We start from the raw sequence: 20,936 nt of genomic DNA, 5'->3' as shown, positions 1-20,936 counted from the left end.
AACTTTATTCATATACATACTTACAGAAAGGGAGGACAAATTGACACATACAGTAGGTATCTTCTTCAAAGGTGAAGTGCTATTTGGATACAGTGATTGAAACATAACAGTGTATATTCCTCAACCACAATTAAAATACATATTGGTAATAGAAGAGAGGCACAGCTTCTGGAGATCATTACCTCTAACACATGAGACTGTTACAATTAAGAAATGGAGTATGACCAAATAAATATACCAATACCATTCATAAAGATGTCTATTAATTTCAATGAATAATCATAAATGTGTATGTATTTTTTTTTTTTATTTATATATAAAACAGGAAACCTCACCTCCTATATACATTTTTAATAATTGAATATTCAATAATTATTTTCCCCATTTTTTTTCAGTGGTGGAGATCCATAGTAATGAATCTGACATCTAACCCTATAAGAGGTGAGGTGGTCCATGAGGGACTATGGCACATAATTACTTACAAAAAAACTTGCAAAAAATGGGCTTGACCTGCAAAAATGGGTTGATTGTTGAATGCAAAAAACAGTCAACCCGACCAGCTATCCATCACCCCTTAACAAATGAATAACTAAATAAATAAATATACACAAAATAAATATATACAAAGATATAATAAAGAAAACAGGATAGGGGATTAGGGAAACGGGAAAGAAAAAGGGGGGCAGATGGAGGGTGGATTATAAAAAATTATGGAGGTCCCAATCTGAATTGAGTCCCCGTGGGATTCTGGTAAGCAATGTGAAAATCCAATACATTTCCCCACGGTCAAGCTTATTGACGCTATTTCCACCTCTGGTCATAGATGGAACACATTAAATACCTTTGCAAGTGAACTTTTTGTCTCCTTTAAACAAATTGAGATATATGCTTAGATACTGGATGGTTTTGCTCTGTAACAACCTGGGAGTCACGCCGCCCTCGGCATGCTCCCCACTCACCTGCAGCCCTGCCGGGTCCTCAAACTGCCTCCCTCCAGGACGCCGCTTCCTGCTCCACGGGGGCGCGCACGCCGGTCTCCTTCTTCAAGGGCCGTTCCTAGGGGTATGCCCGGTCATGGGCCCGCAAGCGCAGCTACACGGAGGCGCGGCCACACGGAGGCGCACCAGCCTCTTAAAGGCACAGCACCTCAAACCATTGCTGCAATCAAATGCAGCCTAACTACTGGGCTTTATTGCTCCTCCCTTGGGAGTCATTCTGGACCTATCCCTGCCGCAGCCTGGCCCTTCCACACCCCCCCACCTTGCTACCCTGCCATTGGATCCTCTCTCCTACATATACCCTGCAGTTTCACTAACTCGTCGGCTGAGCATAGAACCAGTTGTTCTCATTACTCTCTGACTCCCAAGTCCTGTCTTGTCCTGTCTTGTTTTGCAGTCTTCCTCGTGTACCGTACCGGCGTCCTCTACGACTCTGCACCTCTGGCACCCCAAACATGGCATACGGCAATACGACTCTCCGCACCTCTGGCACCCCGAACATGGCATACAGCAATACGACTCTCCGCACCTCTGGCACCCCGAACTCTGCAAACGGTAAAACGATTACATCTCTCTCTCTAACCCCGGACTTGGCTAACAGCCCCCACTACCATCCGTACCTCTCCTGCCCCGACTCGGACTCCCAGACCATTCTACTCTCAAGACGTGCCCTCGTGGCTGTGGGTGGCGTTATATCATTTCCCACCTCAGCACCGCGGTCCCGCCTAGTTTGTGGTGAGCTCGACCTGACATGGTCATTCTTCCTTATCAGTCTAACATTTTCCTGGACCCTTTGTTTTAGGTGTCTAATTGTCCTCCCCACATATTGCTTTCCACAGCCACAGGTCAACAAGTAAACTACATACTGTATTTTGAATCACAATTGATAAAATAATTGAAATGATAACTTTTACCCGTGACTGTGGAAGCAAAACTAGGTGAAGCTTGCACAACCATGTAAATATTGCAGGGGTGACAAAGAAAAAAAAAAAAAAAAAAAAGCTTTGTGTGCTGTGCACGTGCATAGTAAGTGAAACTTCTTTGACTTTTGTCACAGAAATTATATTTGTGTTTGTGATGTTTTAATTAAAAATCAAAATACAATTTAATTGAAAAAACGCAAAAAAAATTTGACTTAGAACGTGTGTGCTCGGCACACATCCCCTGTCTTTGCTATTTGCACTAAGCGTGAATTCCTTGTGTGTGTGCGTGCGTGCGAGTGACTGCGTACGACTGTGTGTGTGTGTGTGACGTATGCGCACCCCCCCCGCACATCGCCCCCCCCGCACATCGCCCCCCCTGCACCTCACATATCCGACTGCACCACCTCACATCACCCCCTACACCTCCCCTCACCTCAGATCACGGCGGCAGGACTGCACGCGCTCACAAGCAGTGGGCACCGGAAGTGCCCATGCAGTCTTGAGAGCGTGCTGGGGGGAGGAGGGGGAGAGCGGGCTCGGCTCGTGGCGGGTGGCAGAGAGAGAGAGAGCGGACTCGGGGGAGCGGACTCAGGAGGTAGGTGGGGGAAAGCCGTCCTCATTCACCCGGCAGCGCAGGGAGGTCAGGGAGGTCCCGAGCCGTGGCATCCATGACCGTCGCCATGACTACCGCACATGTGCAGCATGTCAGCGGGCGGGGAACGGCGGTGGACGTATGGGTGGAATGGCTGCCGCATGTGACAGCAGACGTGTGGGAGGAGCGGGGGGGAGCCGTGACGTCCCTTCCATTTCACATTTCGTCTACATCTCTCCAGTTTTGCCCCATCAGAAGTAGGTGCCACTAAAGAAGTTTCACTTCAAAAAACCTTTAGGTCTATCAATGGGTGGCGGTTCCTCTGACAGCAAAAGACAATTGGCAAGGGTCTTAGCACTTCTGAAAACAAATTGCGGGCCCTCGTCCACTAGTGTCCATATTCCCGGATCTGGTAGGAGTATCCTCTAATGTTTATTGACAATCTGTTTAATTTGATGTGCTTGTGCACTGTATTGTGTCACAAACCGTGGCTACTGACTTTCTATAATTTCTCTGGTTTTTCTTGCCAGAGTAGGTGCTCTGTCAACTGTCTTTACTTCCTCCAATTCTGTATCAAAATCCTTGGATTGTTGTAGCCCGTCCCTAAATCTCTCATACAGTCCTCTGAACTGTTTCGAGCAGTCATCTTCATTCGAAACAATTTCGTTTTAACCATAGGAACTAACTTTTCGGAATTCCATTTATAAGTGTCGTCGGTTGGCAGCTGTCCTCACGCAAAAAAAGTGTTCCGTGCTTTAACTTTAGTGTACAGGCATACCCCAGTTTAAGGACACTCCTTTAAGTACACTCACGAGTAAGGACATATCGCCCAATAGGCAAACGGCAGCTAACGTATGCGCCTGTGAGCATTTCCTGAACAGCAATACCGACTCCCTACGTGTACCGAAGCTGTGCGCAAGCGGGGAGACTATAGAGCCTGTTACAAATGTGTTATTTACACCAGTTATGCACTTATGACGATTGCAGTACAGAACATGCATCGATAAGTGGGGAAAAGTACATTTTCGCTTTACATACATCCTCCGGACCCATTGCGTACGTTAATGCGGGGTATGCCTGTATATATCCGTTTGGATGTGTAAATGAAGGTCAACATATAAAACTAAATCCATATAATATACGTAATGAAGATTATAATGAGTTAATTTAAGATTTAGGTTATTATTGTTTAATAAGTGAATAAATGAAGTTAAGGAAATTATGTCCCCATCCCACACCAAAATAAGATCATCTCCAGTATAAAACGCCAGTAAAAGACGATGTGTCTGAAGGGGTTCCTATCCCCAAGCACGTGGAACAATTCCCACCAACCCATAAACAGGTTGTCTATTAATGGGGAAAAGCTGGTGCCCATCGCTGTTCCACGTGTTTGGAGATAAAAAAAAACACATCAAAAAGAAAATAGTTATGAGTGAGTAAAAAGTGAACTGAATCCAAAATAAAAGTGCACTAAAAAAGTGAAAGATCGGATCATACCAAGAAATAACGAACAACAGCCACCCCCTGGACATGGTCAATAATGGTGTAGAGTGAGGTCACATCGAGTGTGACCCACACATACTGTTTTTTCCACTCTATCACCTTAAGTTTGTTAATGAGATCCCCGCTATACAAAATGAGGGCTGGGAGGTCCCGTACCAGGGTCTAAAGGAAGTGGTCTATATAGCGTGAGAGCCCATCTCCCAAAGATCCTATACTTGAGACAATTGGCCTCCCAGGTGGGGAGACCAATGTCTTGTGGATATGATTTGTGAAGATAATCTAATTCTTTATCGTTTAGATCCCCTAGCAATTTCCCCTCCTGGAGGCTAATATATTTATTTGGTCATACTCAGTTTCTTAATTGTAACAGTCACATGTGTTAGAGGTAAGGAACTCCAGAACCTGTGCCTCTCTTATGTTACCAATATTTATTTTAATTGTGGTTGAGGAATAGACACTTATGTTTCAATCACTGTATCCAAATAGGTATCTTCTTCAAAAGTGAAGTGCTATGTGTCAATTTGTCCTCCCTTTCTGTAAGTATGTATAAGAACAAAGTTTGTTCAAAGGGTTTTTTTTTTTTTTTTTTTTTTTTTAACTTTTCAGGACATTGAATCCCACGTGATGATGCAACTGGGGTTGACACGTTACACTGCATGGCGCAAGTCCCGGTCACTTTTCGGGTTTGCGGGATATTTAAATGCCCTAGTGGAGGTCTGCTCTTATAGGACCTTGATAAAGTGTGGTGCAGAAAACATGTTGGTTCCGGTTTTTCCCGTTTTAGACAAGATCCAATGAACTAATAAATGTTTTATTTTTGATGTCACCCTCTTTTGATTATTTTTGCTATAGTGGTGCATCGCAATTTTTCTATTTTTACCAGGTTTAACAAGCCTGCTCTTTAGTTTATAAAATATTCTACTGTACAGTAGGTGTGTTGCAATTTTCTTATTCATCAAAGTTTTTCTGCAATGTAAGATCAATTTATACAAAAAAAAAAAAAAAAAGAGTCCTTGTTGCATTTTTTGATCCTGGAGAAAAATATGTTCATTGCACGTTGTGATTTTAATGTGCCAATAAGTCAACAGTCATTGTATATTAGTTGTATAACTTTAAAAAGCTAATGGGCATTACACCTCATGAAGACACCCGAAAAGAACACTTGCATACATGATCTACGCAGAACATATTGGTTCATTAAAAATGATGACAAACTGCAATAAACATGTCGAAAGAAGCAATGAATTCAAACTGTATGGCTTTCATCTTCAAGTACAGATAGGGGAAGGTCCCTGGTAGGACAGAAGCACCCGCCTCTAGAAAAAAAAAGAATCACTTTCAGTGACCTATGTCTACATAGAAGCTGCTAGAAAGAAAGCAGGCTGCTTTAGAAGAGGAATGGGACACCAAGAAAGCATTGTACTGAATGCAATTGTATAGTGGACAAATGAAGGGAGAGCCCGGACATAAAGAGAGACATACATATAACTTAAGAGGGAAAGTCAGTGATAGAGGGCAAATAAAGGGCAAGTGTCCTGTAATAGAACCAAAGAGGACTGAAATACAGAACAGAGAAAGTGGGAGTTGCGATTGAAACAAAACTGAGTGAAGCAAGGAGAAAATTAAAATAGACTAATAAGAGTAAGCAGATTAGGAGGAATAGAAAATGAAAAAGGAGAAAGTAATGCAAAGAAAGCAGAAACAAAACCAATACTTACACAAAGGGGCATTGGGAGAGAGTCGGAGAGAGTTAGAGAGAAGGCATGAACAGGAAGGAAGGGGAAGAGAAGGAACTGCATACGTATGGGGTGATTCAGTAAGCTCCGTTGCTGTTTAACGTACCCAGTCAGGCGTTAACTGGTATTCAAGTCAATGGCTGCATAACAACGCGACGGACCTTACTGAATTTTCCCTTTGCTGAAAGTGGGTATTAACACAAAGCTTTAAAAGGGCATAACATAATGATAGAGTGTAATATATATATATATATAGCCCTGTCTAAGACATGCAAATGAGCATACAGTAATATTTCCATTTGCTATATGCTTTAATGCGGAGGGTTTTTGTCACTTTTTTGACCCACCATAACTTAACGAAGTGTGGTGAAACCTATCCTAAGCTTCATTTTGTAAAGCCAGTATAACGAACCCCACACTGAGGAGACCCATTAAGGTCGAAAACGGCTGTCTGTGGGTGGGTTTACCAACTATGCATCTTAACCCAGGCTGTGCTCAAAACTGTGACATGCAGCAAGCATAAGCTTACAGGGACCATGTTATATGGTTTTGAAGCAAACGGTGACACTGTGTGCTCATTTGCATGTAATTTCCCAGAATCTCCTGCTGCAGTGGAAGCACTGTATGCTGGGTGATAATGGTGAAAGGTGGGGTTGCAGACCTGTCTAAGACATGCAAATTAGCATACAGTAATATTTCCCTTTGAGATATATAATATATATATAGATATAGATATATAGAGATATATATAAATATATAATATTTTTTTTTCACTAACCCGTGTTAGCATTTTTTTTATGTGGTATTAACCCAGAATAGCCTACATGCTATTCACCAACGTAAATAATGTAGCACTAAACAATTTTTACTCCTGTAAAAAAATGAGGTAATTAAAATATTCACCCTAAAAGCATTGATATGGCCAACGCTGGCAAATATCGCTGTTTAACTTCTACTTAAGTTTGGTGTTATTGACTTAGGAATTCACAAAATTATCAATAATTCAGCAAAAACTATTCTCAGGGTTAAAACATGCAATATTTACACGTTGCTCACAAAACCACATACACACCAAATATGGAAAAGGCACTGTTCCACAATTCCTAATCCCCTTAAAATTAAAAGATAAATAAAGATTAATAATATATTTGATAAGCAGAGAAGGAAAATAATTGGCAAGCCTAGGGCTTTCCAAAATAATTATCAGTTAATGTAACAGAGACGTTTTCAAATAGACATGGGAGGTACTAATAGCGCACAAACAAGCTATGAAGAAATTCCTCCCATTACATATATACTGAATACTTGTTTTTCCAGAGTTATTTGTGCATAAAATTAGCTTAGTGAATATGGAGTTAACAATATCCATATTCCTGTTTTGGTTTACAAAGCAATGTTATCACTAATTTAAGACAATTTGGGACGTAAAGAGCTCAGAGCTGGAGTTAAAAAGAGAGGGTAGTGACTTGGTGATATTGAGAAGGAGCACAGGCCGAAATATAGTGCGAGATTATGAATAAAGGGTCAATGTAGCCGCAGAACAGGAGGAGAGACAGAGAGAAAGGATGAAATACAGACCACTTTACACTGGGGAAAGATAGGTACAAAAAGGAAGCTAAAGTGAAGGTAAGGAAGATAAAAATGTAGATTAAGGACCTGTGGGAGCCCCTTTATGTGACATCATCTCTGCCTCCCTGCAGATGTGAGAGACCAAAAAGTAAACCCTGCGACAAAGACATTGCTTTACCACATCCTTTTTCTCTCAGGGGCCAGGAAGCTGCAGGCATTATGATACTTAAGGCCATGCCTGTAACTTCTCCCAGGAACCATAAATAAGAGACAGAATAAAGAATTGATGTAGGAAGAAAAGTGTGATATATAAGTCCAAGACCTCCCCATCAATACGTGCATGCAACTAATGGATATGTTCAGTATATACTACACCAGATAAGAAACACTGGTCATATGACAGTGGCAAACTAATAAAAACACAAGCTGCTTTATGTTGAAATATCACATTTAATGGGGGTAATTCCAAATTGTCCAAAGCAACCATTCAGACACAAAATCCTTGTTGATGGGTTTCAGCCAACGGCTGCTTCAGACATTATAGAATTAACCCCTAAGAATTATCAGAAGATAACGCAGACAATTAGGCATTCAAATGACATGCAGGTTTATTTAAAGGGCTCAAAAAGACATGGCGGAATAGGCACCATGTTATGAGAGAGTTACAGTACATTTCTTCTGTGTAGCATGTCTACCATTTAGTATCATTGTGCAGTGTTCTCATTAATGTACCTATTTGAAAATCTTTCTGAAATATTATCTCACTGCACAGAATATAGCCTCAGGTATCTAGTTATTTTCTTCCTTTTCCTGATACAGTACCACGGCTCTGAAAACTGCACCAAATCATGAGACGAGTATCTCGGCTGACGCTCAAATAGATGTAAAAAATGTAATTCACATCCAACTTTATCAATCACCACTATATCTCACATTGTATCTTGGGTGCCAAGTGAAAATGGGATCTGTTTCCCTGAAGAAATAGCTCATTGCTTTTTCTATCTTCATTAGGCGTCTTCTAAGAGCAATACATTGGTATGACACTGCCATCTTCAGGCAGATGTTGATATTGATCAGTACATTAAGTAAAGAATACTTTGAGCATCTTAATCCAATTATACTCAGACCTACAGGAAAGAAGAATTTTTCAGGAAATTACGACTAAAAGAATATTTCTACAAAAAAAAAAAGAGAGAGAGAGCACCCACAGAATGATGGAGTACAAGAACAAGAGGATGAACACCAACTTCACACCACCAGCAGGACGCAACAGCAAACTAGACAGCTACTGCACATAGAGAGCTCCAGATTGTGAGTTTCCTCACTAGCATCAACACAGCAGGAAAAAAATGATGTACAACCTTTCCCCCATGGAGAGCTCTGTAACCAAGTAACACCATCAACCCAGCAGATGGAGGTGCAGTGGTGGTTATGGACACAAATAAATACATACAGTAGAAGGTAACAGACAAACTCTACTACAAGAAACTGAGCCGCGAACCAACCCAGGAATATACAGAGCAACTCAGGAATTTCATAAAATCATACCCTAATCATCTGTAGCCAGAATTGGAGCTGCTAATACCCAACAACCCATGAGTTGGTATATTTGACATGCTTCCAAAAATCCACAAACCAGAAACCCTGGCAGAGTGATAACAGGTTTGGATAAACTCACTGAACAAATTTCAGGCCAAATGGAGAAGATCTGCAAACCACTAGTAGCAAACATCAAAAAGCTTCATACAAGATACTACAGGTTTCCTTAATAAACTTAACATCAAACAATCCCACACACTAATAGTGTTACCATAGATGTAGAATTCCTATACAGTAACATACCTCACAAGGATTGCACTTCAGCATGCTTGCAATTCCTTGCAACATCTCCCCCTAATCAGAAATACAGCGCTGAAGTAATTACTGAACTGATAGAATGTATCCTCACACACAACTACTTCAGCTTCAACAAGGAAATGTAGCTACAACCAAAGGGGATTGCAATGGAATCCAGGATGTCACCACAATATGCCAAACTTTTTATGGCAAATCTTGAACAGTGATTCCCATTCACATGCCGCCACAAACCTTACAAATATTACAGATACATTGATGATCTGTTTATAATAGACAGGAGGGTGAAAAAATCTAAAACTATTTCATGAGTCCTTCAATTCATTACAGTACATCAAGACTATTGCCAAAACAACCACATCTGCACTAAAAGCCCAACGAGAACACCTGCTCCAATACAAAAAGAAAAACAACCACATGCATACCACTATTGGCCCCATACAACCGTGTCTTGGAGGGAACGCAAAAAACAAATCGAAGATCTGCAACCCATTCTGACAGACCTCCCATCCTTGCATTCCGGCAACTGCCAAACCTCAAACAGAAAGTCAATAGAAAATTTCATAACGAACTCAAGGATGCTTAGAATGGCAAAAAATCATGCGACATCACAAGCTGAAACTCTGCAAACATATTGGCCAAGATCCCAAAGCCAGCTGCAGACAGACAGTGGCAGATTTCCCATTAGGCCCCATAGGGAAAACATTTTGGGGCGGCAAAAATGTCTGCCCTCATATACTTTTGCAGCACTCTCGGGCCTATCTGGTCCGATGGGAAGTAACTTATCTGTTGCGGCCAGCACCTTACCTGCCGCCCTCCTTCTCCTTCTGAACCGCAGCATCAAATGAGGCCGCGGGCGCCACCAACATGACGGCACACGGCGTCTCGTTGCCATGGCAACACGATGCCGTGCGACATCACGTTGGGGACGTCCGCAACGTAATTTGACACTGTGGTTCAGAAGGAGGAGGGGGCGGCGACAAGGAGGTGGCCACCACAGCTAAGTGGCTAGGGGCAGTGGATTTAACATAGAACATTCAATGTTAAAGGATCACACTGCTACACACCCAGGAATGTGGTATTGTCAGAATCCGTGATCCGCAACCCGCTCTGCGCACCCGGCACTTACCCCAACCCTTGATCGGGTCCACCGCTCCTTCCATCATCCGTGATGCTTCCTTTCCACCATTTGGTATCAGCCGCTATCCTAGTGGCGCACGCGCATCCCGTGCGGAAGTAAATACTTTGCCATCTGGTTCCGCCTCCAGATTGCGGTGACGTCATCGGCACGCGGTCAGCGCGCACCAGCTCCGCATCACTTACCATCATCACGGATCCTCCCCATACCTGTCTTCTGCATTGCAACTGCCAACCACAGCAGGCGCTGCTGACGCACCCCCACTCTGCTTCTTCCTCATTGGTGCCTGTCTCCTTTATATGCTCAGCCATCAACCTGGCAATTTGGCTGAGCATAAACCTTTGTTTGTTCGAAGTGTTCACTGCTACCCTTGCCTCCACAGTCTTGTCCTGTACTCTGGTTCCTAGCTCCTCTGTTTCTCACCTCGGCTATTCTTCTGGACTCCGCTATTCTAAACTCCTGACCCCAGCTACCAATCACGATCCGCATATCTCCAATCCCGACCTCGGCAAAGTACCACGACGATCCGCATCTCTCCAATCTTGACCACGGCTAAGTACCTGCAACATACCGCACCTCTCCAACCCAGACCTTGGAAAGTACCTCCGACTATCCTTACCTCTCCAATCCAGACCCGGTTACCTCGACCAATCTACACTCCAGACGTGCCCACGCGGTTGTGGGTTGGTGTTGTATATCTATCCCCACCTCGGCCTCGTGGTTATGCCTTGCTTGTGGTGAGCACTCCGTTACAGGTATAAACAGTATGATTCAATGCAGCAAATATAACCAAGGATACTACATTGGTGAAACCAGTCAAACTTCAAACCATAATGAACAAACATAGATACACAATAACAAGCCACGAAGAAGTAAGATATTGCACTCCAGTGGGACACCACTTCTCAGTGCCAGATCATTCCATAAATTATTTAAAAATCAAAAACCTCCATGCGATCTTTAAAAGCACTCAAGACCGGAAAACATTTCAAATCCAAATGATAATTCTGTTTGACACTAAAACAAGAGGACTTAATGCCGATATGGGGTTTCTTACACACTATCATCATTTTTTTGTAATGTTTTCCTCTGCCTCTCTGTTAATTTTACAATTAACCACTCTCTCCCCTAAACAATGCTGATGGATGTATGTTCCTATATCTCACTGTCCCTTTCATCCATTTATGTCTGTTTATTCACCATTCTTCCTGCCATTCCTTTCCTACATCATCTGCCTTTGTTATCTAATACTGATATAGGGTATCAGTACTATCATACAGTAGTTTTTTTTTTATGTTTCTCCCTACATTTTACAATGTAACCGCTTCTCCACCCTTCCAACTTCACACTGCTGATGAATGTATGATCCTACATGCGCCCCACATTTCGCACTACCCCTTTCATCCATTTATTGCCCTGTGTTTACTTTTCTGTCTGCCAGTCACTCTACCCGCATACTGTATGTCTTACAATGCTATCTTGTTTTTAACATCTGTGTTAAACTCAGGGAATATTTTGCAAATCAGTATTCCTGACCTGAGAAAGAGAGTAGAACTCTTGAAAGCTTGTCCTAAAATAGCAATTGTCAGTCCAACTTAAAAAAAAAAAAAAAAAAGAAGGTATAACCGAATACCGAAGTACTCATTTATTCTGCACTTTGCCAAGGAGTGATATTAGACCCCTCCCTTTCCTTCACCATTCACATTCACGGCATGGCTAAAATGTGTCGCTTCTTCCTCCGTAATATTTATTTATTTATAAAAATGTTTTACCAGGAAGAATACATTGAGAGTTTCCTTTCGTTTTCAAGTATGTCCTGGGCACAGAGTTATAATGACAAATACATAGTTACAATGAGTGAAAAGTGTTATACAATACATTATATACAAGACATTATATGCATAGTTAAAGATCGTATATATTATAGGCGTATATAACAGTTACATGCCAGACTAAAATGTGACTAAATCCAGACTAAAAACCAGACTAAAATCCACCATTTCGTTTGCAATCTATCCAAAATTCTGCACCAAGAACAATTTCACATTCTCCTAAAACAGTCTCTGTTCATCTCTTCCTTAAATCCCTCTCCTAGCTTCACATCAAGTTTCGGAGCACCTACAAAGTTCTACTCCTGACCTTCAAGGCTCTCCACTCATTTGCTCCTACCTATAGTACATATGAGCTTTGATCTCGTTATGGCCCCTGCTTGTCCCTTGCGCTCTACTCATATCCGTCTAATTTCCAACCCTTTCACATCTACTGCTCTCTCGCCTTAAACCTCTTCCCCTCACTGCCCCTTACCTGTGGATCTCCCTCGCTCTCTGTATACTCCAAGCACCTTCTCTCCTCACCTTGAAGACAAACCTTAAAAGTCACCTCTTAAATGAAGTGTTTCACTATTGACCCAAAGAGTTTCATTTTCATTTTGTGCATCAGGATTTTCTCTCAAATGTTTGCCCTATACACATCAGCTTGCAGTTTAGGTGCTGTAGAAAGGAGGAGTTGGGAAGCAATTACATTATGTTTGTATAACAAATTATTGTACCAAATTGTACAGCTGTGCAATTCCCCTTTTTCTCTTTAATATGTCACCAAGTTAAAGGTGGTGTAAAAAAATCTGCACCAGGTATAGGAAACCGCTTGTTACATTGGTGCAGTGAAAAATGGTGACAACGTCAAAAACACACCTTTCCCTTCATTGATACGTACTGTACAGTAGACCCCAAAGACTCCTTTCTGTCTTTGCCCACTGTAGTTCAGAAAGATCAGGCAGCTCAAACTGTAGTAGTTACATTACCATTTCATACTTATATTGTAAGAATGGTTGCATATCATATCAAAATACTTTATTGGTAATTAGTGGAGTAGCATTAAGCTCTATTTTAGTCCTACGAAAGTCCGCCCTTACTGAGACACAGCGCTCTTGTGAACATATGTGTCATTTGGAAATGCAATTTCTCTTCACAGCTATATCTACCAGGTAACCTATCTGAACAGTTAATTACTTGCCTAATTAAACAATTTATCATCTGGTTATGCTTCCTAAAAACAGATTAATTGCAATAACATATGCAGAATTTAGTGAAGTTTAATTAAAAGCTGCAATTGGGGTCACGGATACTTTAAATAATGAAGGGTGACCCACCAGAGATATATAGGAGGCAGTTGGCAATGTCAACACCAACAGAACAAGCATAGCAAAATTCTGATAGCAGCATAAGCATAAATGTAGGCTATTGTTCCAACAGTGCTACAGTATGTTAACTCTTTCGCTGACAGGTGGAAATCTAGTGCCATGGATTTTCCAGGGTAGCAATCACCCAGTGAATGGAAGTGGAGTGGCTTTGCCTTATGAACCCAGGTGGGGGATGTTAGAACACATAAGGATGGATGATGCTCTTACTAAATAATACTGTACGTCATCTACGCTGCGGCTATATAAGCATAATGGCGCATTTGGAGTATAGTGTCGGAGTTAAGAGCTCTCTTTTGTGCTAACATACTGTATTCATCAAAAAGGTTAGGTTTTATAGCTCCAACCCTAGGATGAAGCCTTTTAGTAGAGCAGCCTAGATTTCAAACAGTCTCTTAAACATAAATTAAATTTGCAGCGTTTTCATTTTATTATCTGGATCAGATTTGGAAATATTAAAAGGCTTTAATAAACGTAACCTAGGCTTCCGATGAATATTCTGCACCAATTAAAGTAAATAAAACATACACAGTACTATGGATCAAGAAAATATTACAGTACATCAACGTTGTTTAAAATTACATGTATAATTGTGTAGGTTATTAAGAATTGTAATGTACAATTCCAGTAGATATTGGAGAATGCAGGTGAAGAGTCAAGAAATGTGCTATGTGCAATCTACTTCATGCAATGACAGATGACACACAGTACCTACAACACAAGGTTTAAAAAGATAATACATATCAGGGATGTGCAAGTCTGCAGCAGAATGACTCAGCTAGATAAAATATACTGAGAGGAAACTGGAAATGTTATTAGGAAAAAAGGCTTTGGATTTATAAGGCATCCTGAGGGACATCTGTGAAGAGACAAACTCAATTTCTAACAATGCTAGACTAAGCTCTGTAGCCCTAAATGCATCAAGCAATCTTATTTTACCCTGGTGGGCATCACAAAATCCTTTCATCTTTATCTTTATTCCATCAGGTATTAAATGGGATGCCTGAATTGTTTTTCCATATGATACACTCAATCCTGAGGCTAGCGGTGGCTTCCCCAAGATGAACATTTTGATATAGCAGACAAATGGCAATATCACAAGATATTTTTATTATATTACTTTCTCAGCTTTGTAACCAGTAAATTTATATATATCTTGTTCATGCAACCTAGTTTTTTTTTTATTATTGAGGCAAAGAGATTTTAAGAATTGTGTCCAACGTCACAGGGATATGGCACTGTAAATCAAAAGCCTATGCCAGTGTCACTAGGTCATTCCTGCAAAGAAGAAAATGACAACTGCCTTCAATTAGATTTTTTTTTTTTTTTTTTTTTAAGAATCTGGTGCGTTTCTGCATATTTTTTTTTTTTTTTCCCCCTTGGAGGGAAACTTTAGACACAACACCAAAATCCTACAATTTAAGAACCTAGATATAGACGTGTGTGTGTCACTGTTCAAAATGAGCAGGTTAATAGCTGTATAAGATGTAGTGGTAATGTGCTCACACGTAATAGAATGTCATTTTTGCTTACAGATTAAAAAATACTAATGGCAGACATTTTACTCTTTAAGTCATTTCGTTTTGGAATATTTTCCAATGTAATCACAAACATTTTACAAAATAGTTTACTGTAATGTTAACATTTTTATAACGTTTGAATTGACTGTTCCATTAAGGAATGCTGCATTTCTTTCATTTCCAACAGTAACAACAGAATACAATTACAGGTCAATCATTGGTTGTATAGTATGCCACATTTTCAGACATATGAAGGTGAAAATAAAAAGTCTTTGCACGTGCAGTATATTTTTTTAGCATACATCAATGTCTGTAAACTGCCCAAATGGACCACCAGATGGAGCCCTCAGATACCTTAACACATTTCCGATTTACCGCTTATTCTCTAAGCTCAGAGGCAGGCGACCACACCACATGACCTGCCGAAAACTTTCATTTACTTGAACGGCAGTTTTTACCCGGTCATCGTGCGTTACAGCCGGTCTCTTCGGTGTATAGAATTAGCCTCCAAGACACAAATATTCAATACATTTATATGTTTGATAAGTCATTTTTTATTCTTCATTCGTTTATGAATCCTATTATAACATATTTCATTATGTGGGTTAAACATAATTTAGTGAGTTATTTTGGCAAGGAGATATACATTTCTAAACTTTATTAGCCCAAAACAATGCACTTTTAAAGCTTTTCACTCTTCTGCTCCTCCTTACATCTCAGCCCTAATTTCTCGATATACACCATCCCGATTCTTGCGTTCTGCTCAAGGATGTCTTCTCTCTACCCCATTTGTATCTAAAGCATTATCCTGCATTAAACCTTTCTCACTGCTGCCCCACACCTCAGGAATGCCCTTCCCCTCAGTATCCGGCGCACTTACCAGAACACCCTCCTAATGTCTCTGTATGTTCTTCCTACCTACCAATTAGATTGTAAGCTCTTCGTGCAGGGACTCCTTTTCTTAAATGTTACTTTTATGTCTGTGTTATTTATATTATTTGTTATTTATATGATTGTCACATGTATTGTTGCTGTGAAGTACATTAATGGCGCTATATAAATAAAGACATACGTACATACATATTGTTCTTACAAATGTTCGCTTTTTATTCTTTGACAACTATTTATTAGGCAATAGTAGTAATAATTAGACAGTAGGCAATAAGCAGTTATTTGAGTGGGAAAATGTGAAATCCTAATTTTTCTTTTACCTTTCTTTTTTAACTCAGATTTTATTGAGAATATACCACCAAACAACATGGTGTACATTGGCCTGCATATAAAATCGACCTTGTTATTCTATAATACTTACATGTAACAATAAATAAATAAAGTAACAAAAAAGAGAGAATGGGCAGGAAAGGAGGGGGGGGAATTTTTTTTATATATATCTCTGAAGACCCAGGAAAATCGTCACTTTATCCTGTCACTTATCAACCACCATTTTCAGCCTTCTCATTAAAAGAAGTTGGCATTTTCTTTCACGTTTTCATATTGCATTTTTCTTCACCTTCCTATACCTCACAAACGGTTTCATTTGTTAGGAGGAAATTCCGCTGAGTGTTGCAAAGCTTTATGTAACAGATAAAGTACTGCCGATGGTCATGTATGCTGTATTGATGAATTTAGACCCAAAAACTCCCTACCCCATCCTGCACTTGCCAAAGAGTTTTACCAGATGTTATTTGCAATCGCTAACATTATAGAACGTGCCAGCGGGGGAACCAGCCATGGTTCTTAAATCAGCAACATGCAAAAAGGGTGCGGGGCCCACGCACTACTTTACTCGCAGGAGTGCGCCAGCCGGGGCAATAACGTCTGCACTGTTCATGGTACTACAGCAAAAGTAGTGCCTACAATTCTCATTCGGTTGGTAAAGCATCCCAACCAGAAGAAATTTGAAGCATTGCGGAAAAAAAAAAAAAAATACGCAAATTGTAGCATTTTGGCATTCACATACTCTATGATATCGTTTATTACAGGCTAAAGCAGTAACATTCCGGGCATTACTGAAATCCCTGCTCTCCGATTGGTTAGTATTCTTATTTTTGGCAATTTGCCAACTCACCTTTCAGAAATGCAGGGGGAGTGCGGCATCTCCGTTTCTCTCCTCTCAGTGTGGCAGCACATGCAGGCTCTCTCTCAGCTGCTAGTGCTGTCAGAAGCTGGCGGGTTCCAAATAGTAACTTTGTTACTTGCAACAAAGTAATATTTCTTCCACCACTTGTATAGCTTCTGCTAAGGTAATTTTTAATCTGTTTTTTTTTTTTTAGTTTGTAGTTAAAATCACTGTCCCCTAACTGCTCTTCCCATTCTCCCCTTCACTCACCTCTCCCTCTCCCCTCTTCTCCCCCCACCACTTCTCCCCTCTCATCCCTTCCCCCCCCCTCACCTCTCTTCTCCCCTCCTCCACCTCTCTCAATCCCCTCTCACCTATCTCTTCTCCCCCACCCTTGCCTCTCTCCTCCTCCCTCGCCCCCTCACCTCTCTTTCTCCCCCCCCCCCCGCCCACACCACCTATCTCCCCTCTCATTTGCTACTTTACTTCTTTTGCCTACACATCAGCGTAGTTCCGAGTTATATATCTTTACAAAAGTGTCTATTATTTTATGAAAAAAGCCTACATTTAGCCTATAATAGTAATAATCCCCTCAGAACCGGGCATTACTGGCCAATAATGCCCTGGCTGGGTTAAAGTCCCTCGGCTTCGCCTTAGGCCTTCAACACTTCCAGCCAGGGCATTATTAACTAGTAATGCCCTGTTCTTCGGGGATTATTACTTAATTAATGACTTTTTATAAATTAGCTATTTATTTACTTTTTTCTCTGTACCGATACAGAATGTCACAATCCCCAAAAATACATTAGGCATACACACAATAAGCACACTTTGGGATTCCTATTAGGGGACAAACAAACATTCTTAATAGATGTACGGTCAAGTTGAACTTACCAAATAACACTTTTCAGGTACAAATCCTAAACTTTTAAATAACACATGGTTCATCAAACTTTGTAAATATGTTTCAGAATATTTCATTAACAATGTTCAATCATTTTATTTGTCTAGATGACTTTTGTAGCCAAGTACTTACCACTCTCTGGAAACATAAATGTTGAATTAATTTGTTCGTTGTTCTGCTTCACTCTGATGGGTTTTCTTGGTATTTGTGACGTATAATTAACCATGTAGTCTTTCATCACTTTTGCTTTTGGAGGCTGAGGAGACATCAGGTTATCCACAGCATCAGAGGAACCTCCTGTAGATTTAGTGTGTCGTTCTTGCCTCTGTCAACAAAATAACATCACTACTATGTGAATTCTTTTCACATTGTTCAGTGTACAAGAAACAATTCTAACAGACAGGTAAATAATCCTGCAATGCATACCTACATGTGAACCCATTGTAGCATAGTAACCAGACACCCAGTGACATCCCAAAAGATACTGTATGCTACATCACTTTACATAAAAGGTAGGCGCTTTAAGTGTTAACAGGTCCAAGATCACACACAGCATGAAAAAAAAGTATTTAGCTGCCTAGTATCATAAGCAAAATACTGTTACTACATATAATTTCCCATATTTAGCATACTGTAAAATACTGTACTTCCCTATGGAGCAGTAAAAACAAATAAAATACATGTCTTTCCACATGTCCAATACAGGCTCATCAAGCTTTCTCCAGTTTTTAATTATTATGCAGTGTTTGAACTACAGGGGTTTCTGTTTGTTGGATGATTGTTTTGTCTTTTTCTTCTTATCACCTTAATCTTATTCTGATAAACATTTATTGAGATCCAGAGCTTTAAGAAAGATTTACATGTGATAAAAATGTGTGGCAACTGTTAAATACTTGTTTACACTTCACACACGTTCATAAGCACCCCTGTGTCCCCAATGCCAAACTACAGCTCCTAAGAGATTCGCTTTATTTAAAACCTTTGGGGCTGCTCTTGCAACTGTGGTGCTGGTTTCCCTGGCAGCAGAACAAACCACATACCTTGCATCACATTGCTTGACTACAGCAACCTGCATAATTAGCCACCATTATTTAGTGGATAAAGCAAGTCCATGGGCTACAGCAGTTCCTCTAGTAACAGCATAAATAAATACATTCCAGAAGATTAGCAGAGTTCAGCAACGCAGACGGATCACATAAGATCTACGTGCACTGGCACCCTCATCATTCCCGTAATGTTATGTGTTATCGGGGAGTCCCTTCCTTGTTTAATGAAGGTGACAAGGTATATACAAACGTTACGGAGGGGTAACCTTATTAAGTTGATACAGTATAGCTATTGTTGTGTTCTTTTGCTTTTCTCAATATGCAATTTAGAAGTGGGTTGAGTACTGTTATCTGATACATTATACTTTACTAACTGTAACTATGAAAGGGCAGGATCATTTCAAAGTATTGTCAAATAAAATAATTGGTTTGAAACATGTGAAAGTGCAAAATCAGAAGGTACTATTAAACTCCAAAGCCTCAATATTATTGTTTTTGCCACTGAAAAGTGCAGTTAACCCTAAAAGTGAAATTGGCCCAAGCTAATGCTCAGGACAATGTACAAAATGGAAGGAGGTGAGCACATTTTAATGGACTCGGGCAATAAAATGCTAAGAGAATGACTTATGCCAGGCTTTTATCCGCAACGTCTCTAATAGAATATTGTGGCTCCAGTCTCTGAAGCAGGGATCTTCTGGAGTCGATACAGAAGCTTCCCTTCAATTTGACTGCATTAATCCCCAATAAATCAAAGAAGTATAAAAGACTTTACCTTGGAAACATGTGAAAATGTCAGGCAGTGTGGAAAAACACTACAGTACAAGTCAGTACAAAGAGAAACACCAAAAAAAATCATTTTCACATTTCTACATTAAACCAACAAAACAAAAGTAGAAAATGAATAAAATACCCTTCATAAAGTAGACACTGTGAGTGCTCATTTGCATGTCATTTCCCAGAATCCCTGGCTGCAATGGAAGCATTGTATGCCAAGAGATAATGGGGGAAAGCAGTGTTGCTTGTGACATGTGAATGTCCTCACAAGTAATATGTTAATTTGCTGTATAAAGTAGAAACAAACTCATGGTGTCTACTTATAAGAGTATCGCTGCTGGAAAGCTAGGGATAAACTGGTGTAAAGAAATTGCACCCAGATTTACAAAAGGACGATATCTCAACTGGATTCTTTTTCTGTAATTAATCTGGTGTTGATTTACTTTCTCCAGTTTTGTTCAGTTTATGAAGATGGGAGCTTTGATAAATAGACTTCAGAGCAGGAGTGAGTAAAAATAAGGAATTGTATCAGCTAGAACAAAAGTAGGGAAGGAGAATATTTATACGTTCAGTAATGCAAATAAAGAGGACAATATCCAATGCATTACAAAGGGACACACACATATTTTGGAATGTAAGGAAAGGGTGGAATATACTAAAGGAAGGAAGAAGAGTCTGCAGGGGAAGCCCTGTACAACTCACCTTTTTCCAGAGGAAGAGGAAAAAAAGGGTCAGAGCTAAGCAAGAAGACTAGAAATTGGACAGTGGGTAGCAGTTTATTTGAAGAGTAAGAAAATCATAAAGTAATTTGCATAGCAGAAATAAAGCATGGTAAAGATTAAAGTGTAAAACTTGCCTACTATGGTGAGATACAAATGTTCCAATATTTGGGCATCAACACCAAATACTATTAATTTTGTTATTCTCTTCATAGTTGATCTCACAAGTAAGATGTGCCTTATAATTTTTTTTCCTACAAAGATAGATCTTGTACTCTCAAATAAGATAAATGCAGAAAGAAAAATACAAGTAGACTGATATTTCAGTACTCTTGTTGACATGACAAAATCTCAATTATTTTTTTAAATATATACAGTATATATGTATATGAAAGGTTTTTGATT

The 20,936-nt window shown here is 40.1% G+C and overlaps 1 protein-coding gene across 6 annotated transcripts in view; it reads right to left on the bottom strand.

Annotated features, from left to right (window-relative positions):
* Window positions 1-20,936, bottom strand: part of DCDC2 (doublecortin domain containing 2) — a 228,049-nt gene that overhangs the window by 142,921 nt on the left and 64,192 nt on the right. For all 6 annotated transcript variants that reach the window (XM_075585596.1, XM_075585595.1, XM_075585590.1 and 3 more), the window contains one exon: window positions 18,125-18,317. In XM_075585596.1, coding sequence (XP_075441711.1) covers window positions 18,125-18,317 — 193 coding nt within the window. The remainder of the gene's footprint in view (window positions 1-18,124; window positions 18,318-20,936) is intronic.

The sequence above is a fragment of the Ascaphus truei genome, chromosome 2, assembly GCF_040206685.1.
Source record: "Ascaphus truei isolate aAscTru1 chromosome 2, aAscTru1.hap1, whole genome shotgun sequence".
Lineage (NCBI taxonomy): Eukaryota > Metazoa > Chordata > Amphibia > Anura > Ascaphidae > Ascaphus > Ascaphus truei.
This window is presented reverse-complemented; position numbering and strand designations above follow the sequence as displayed.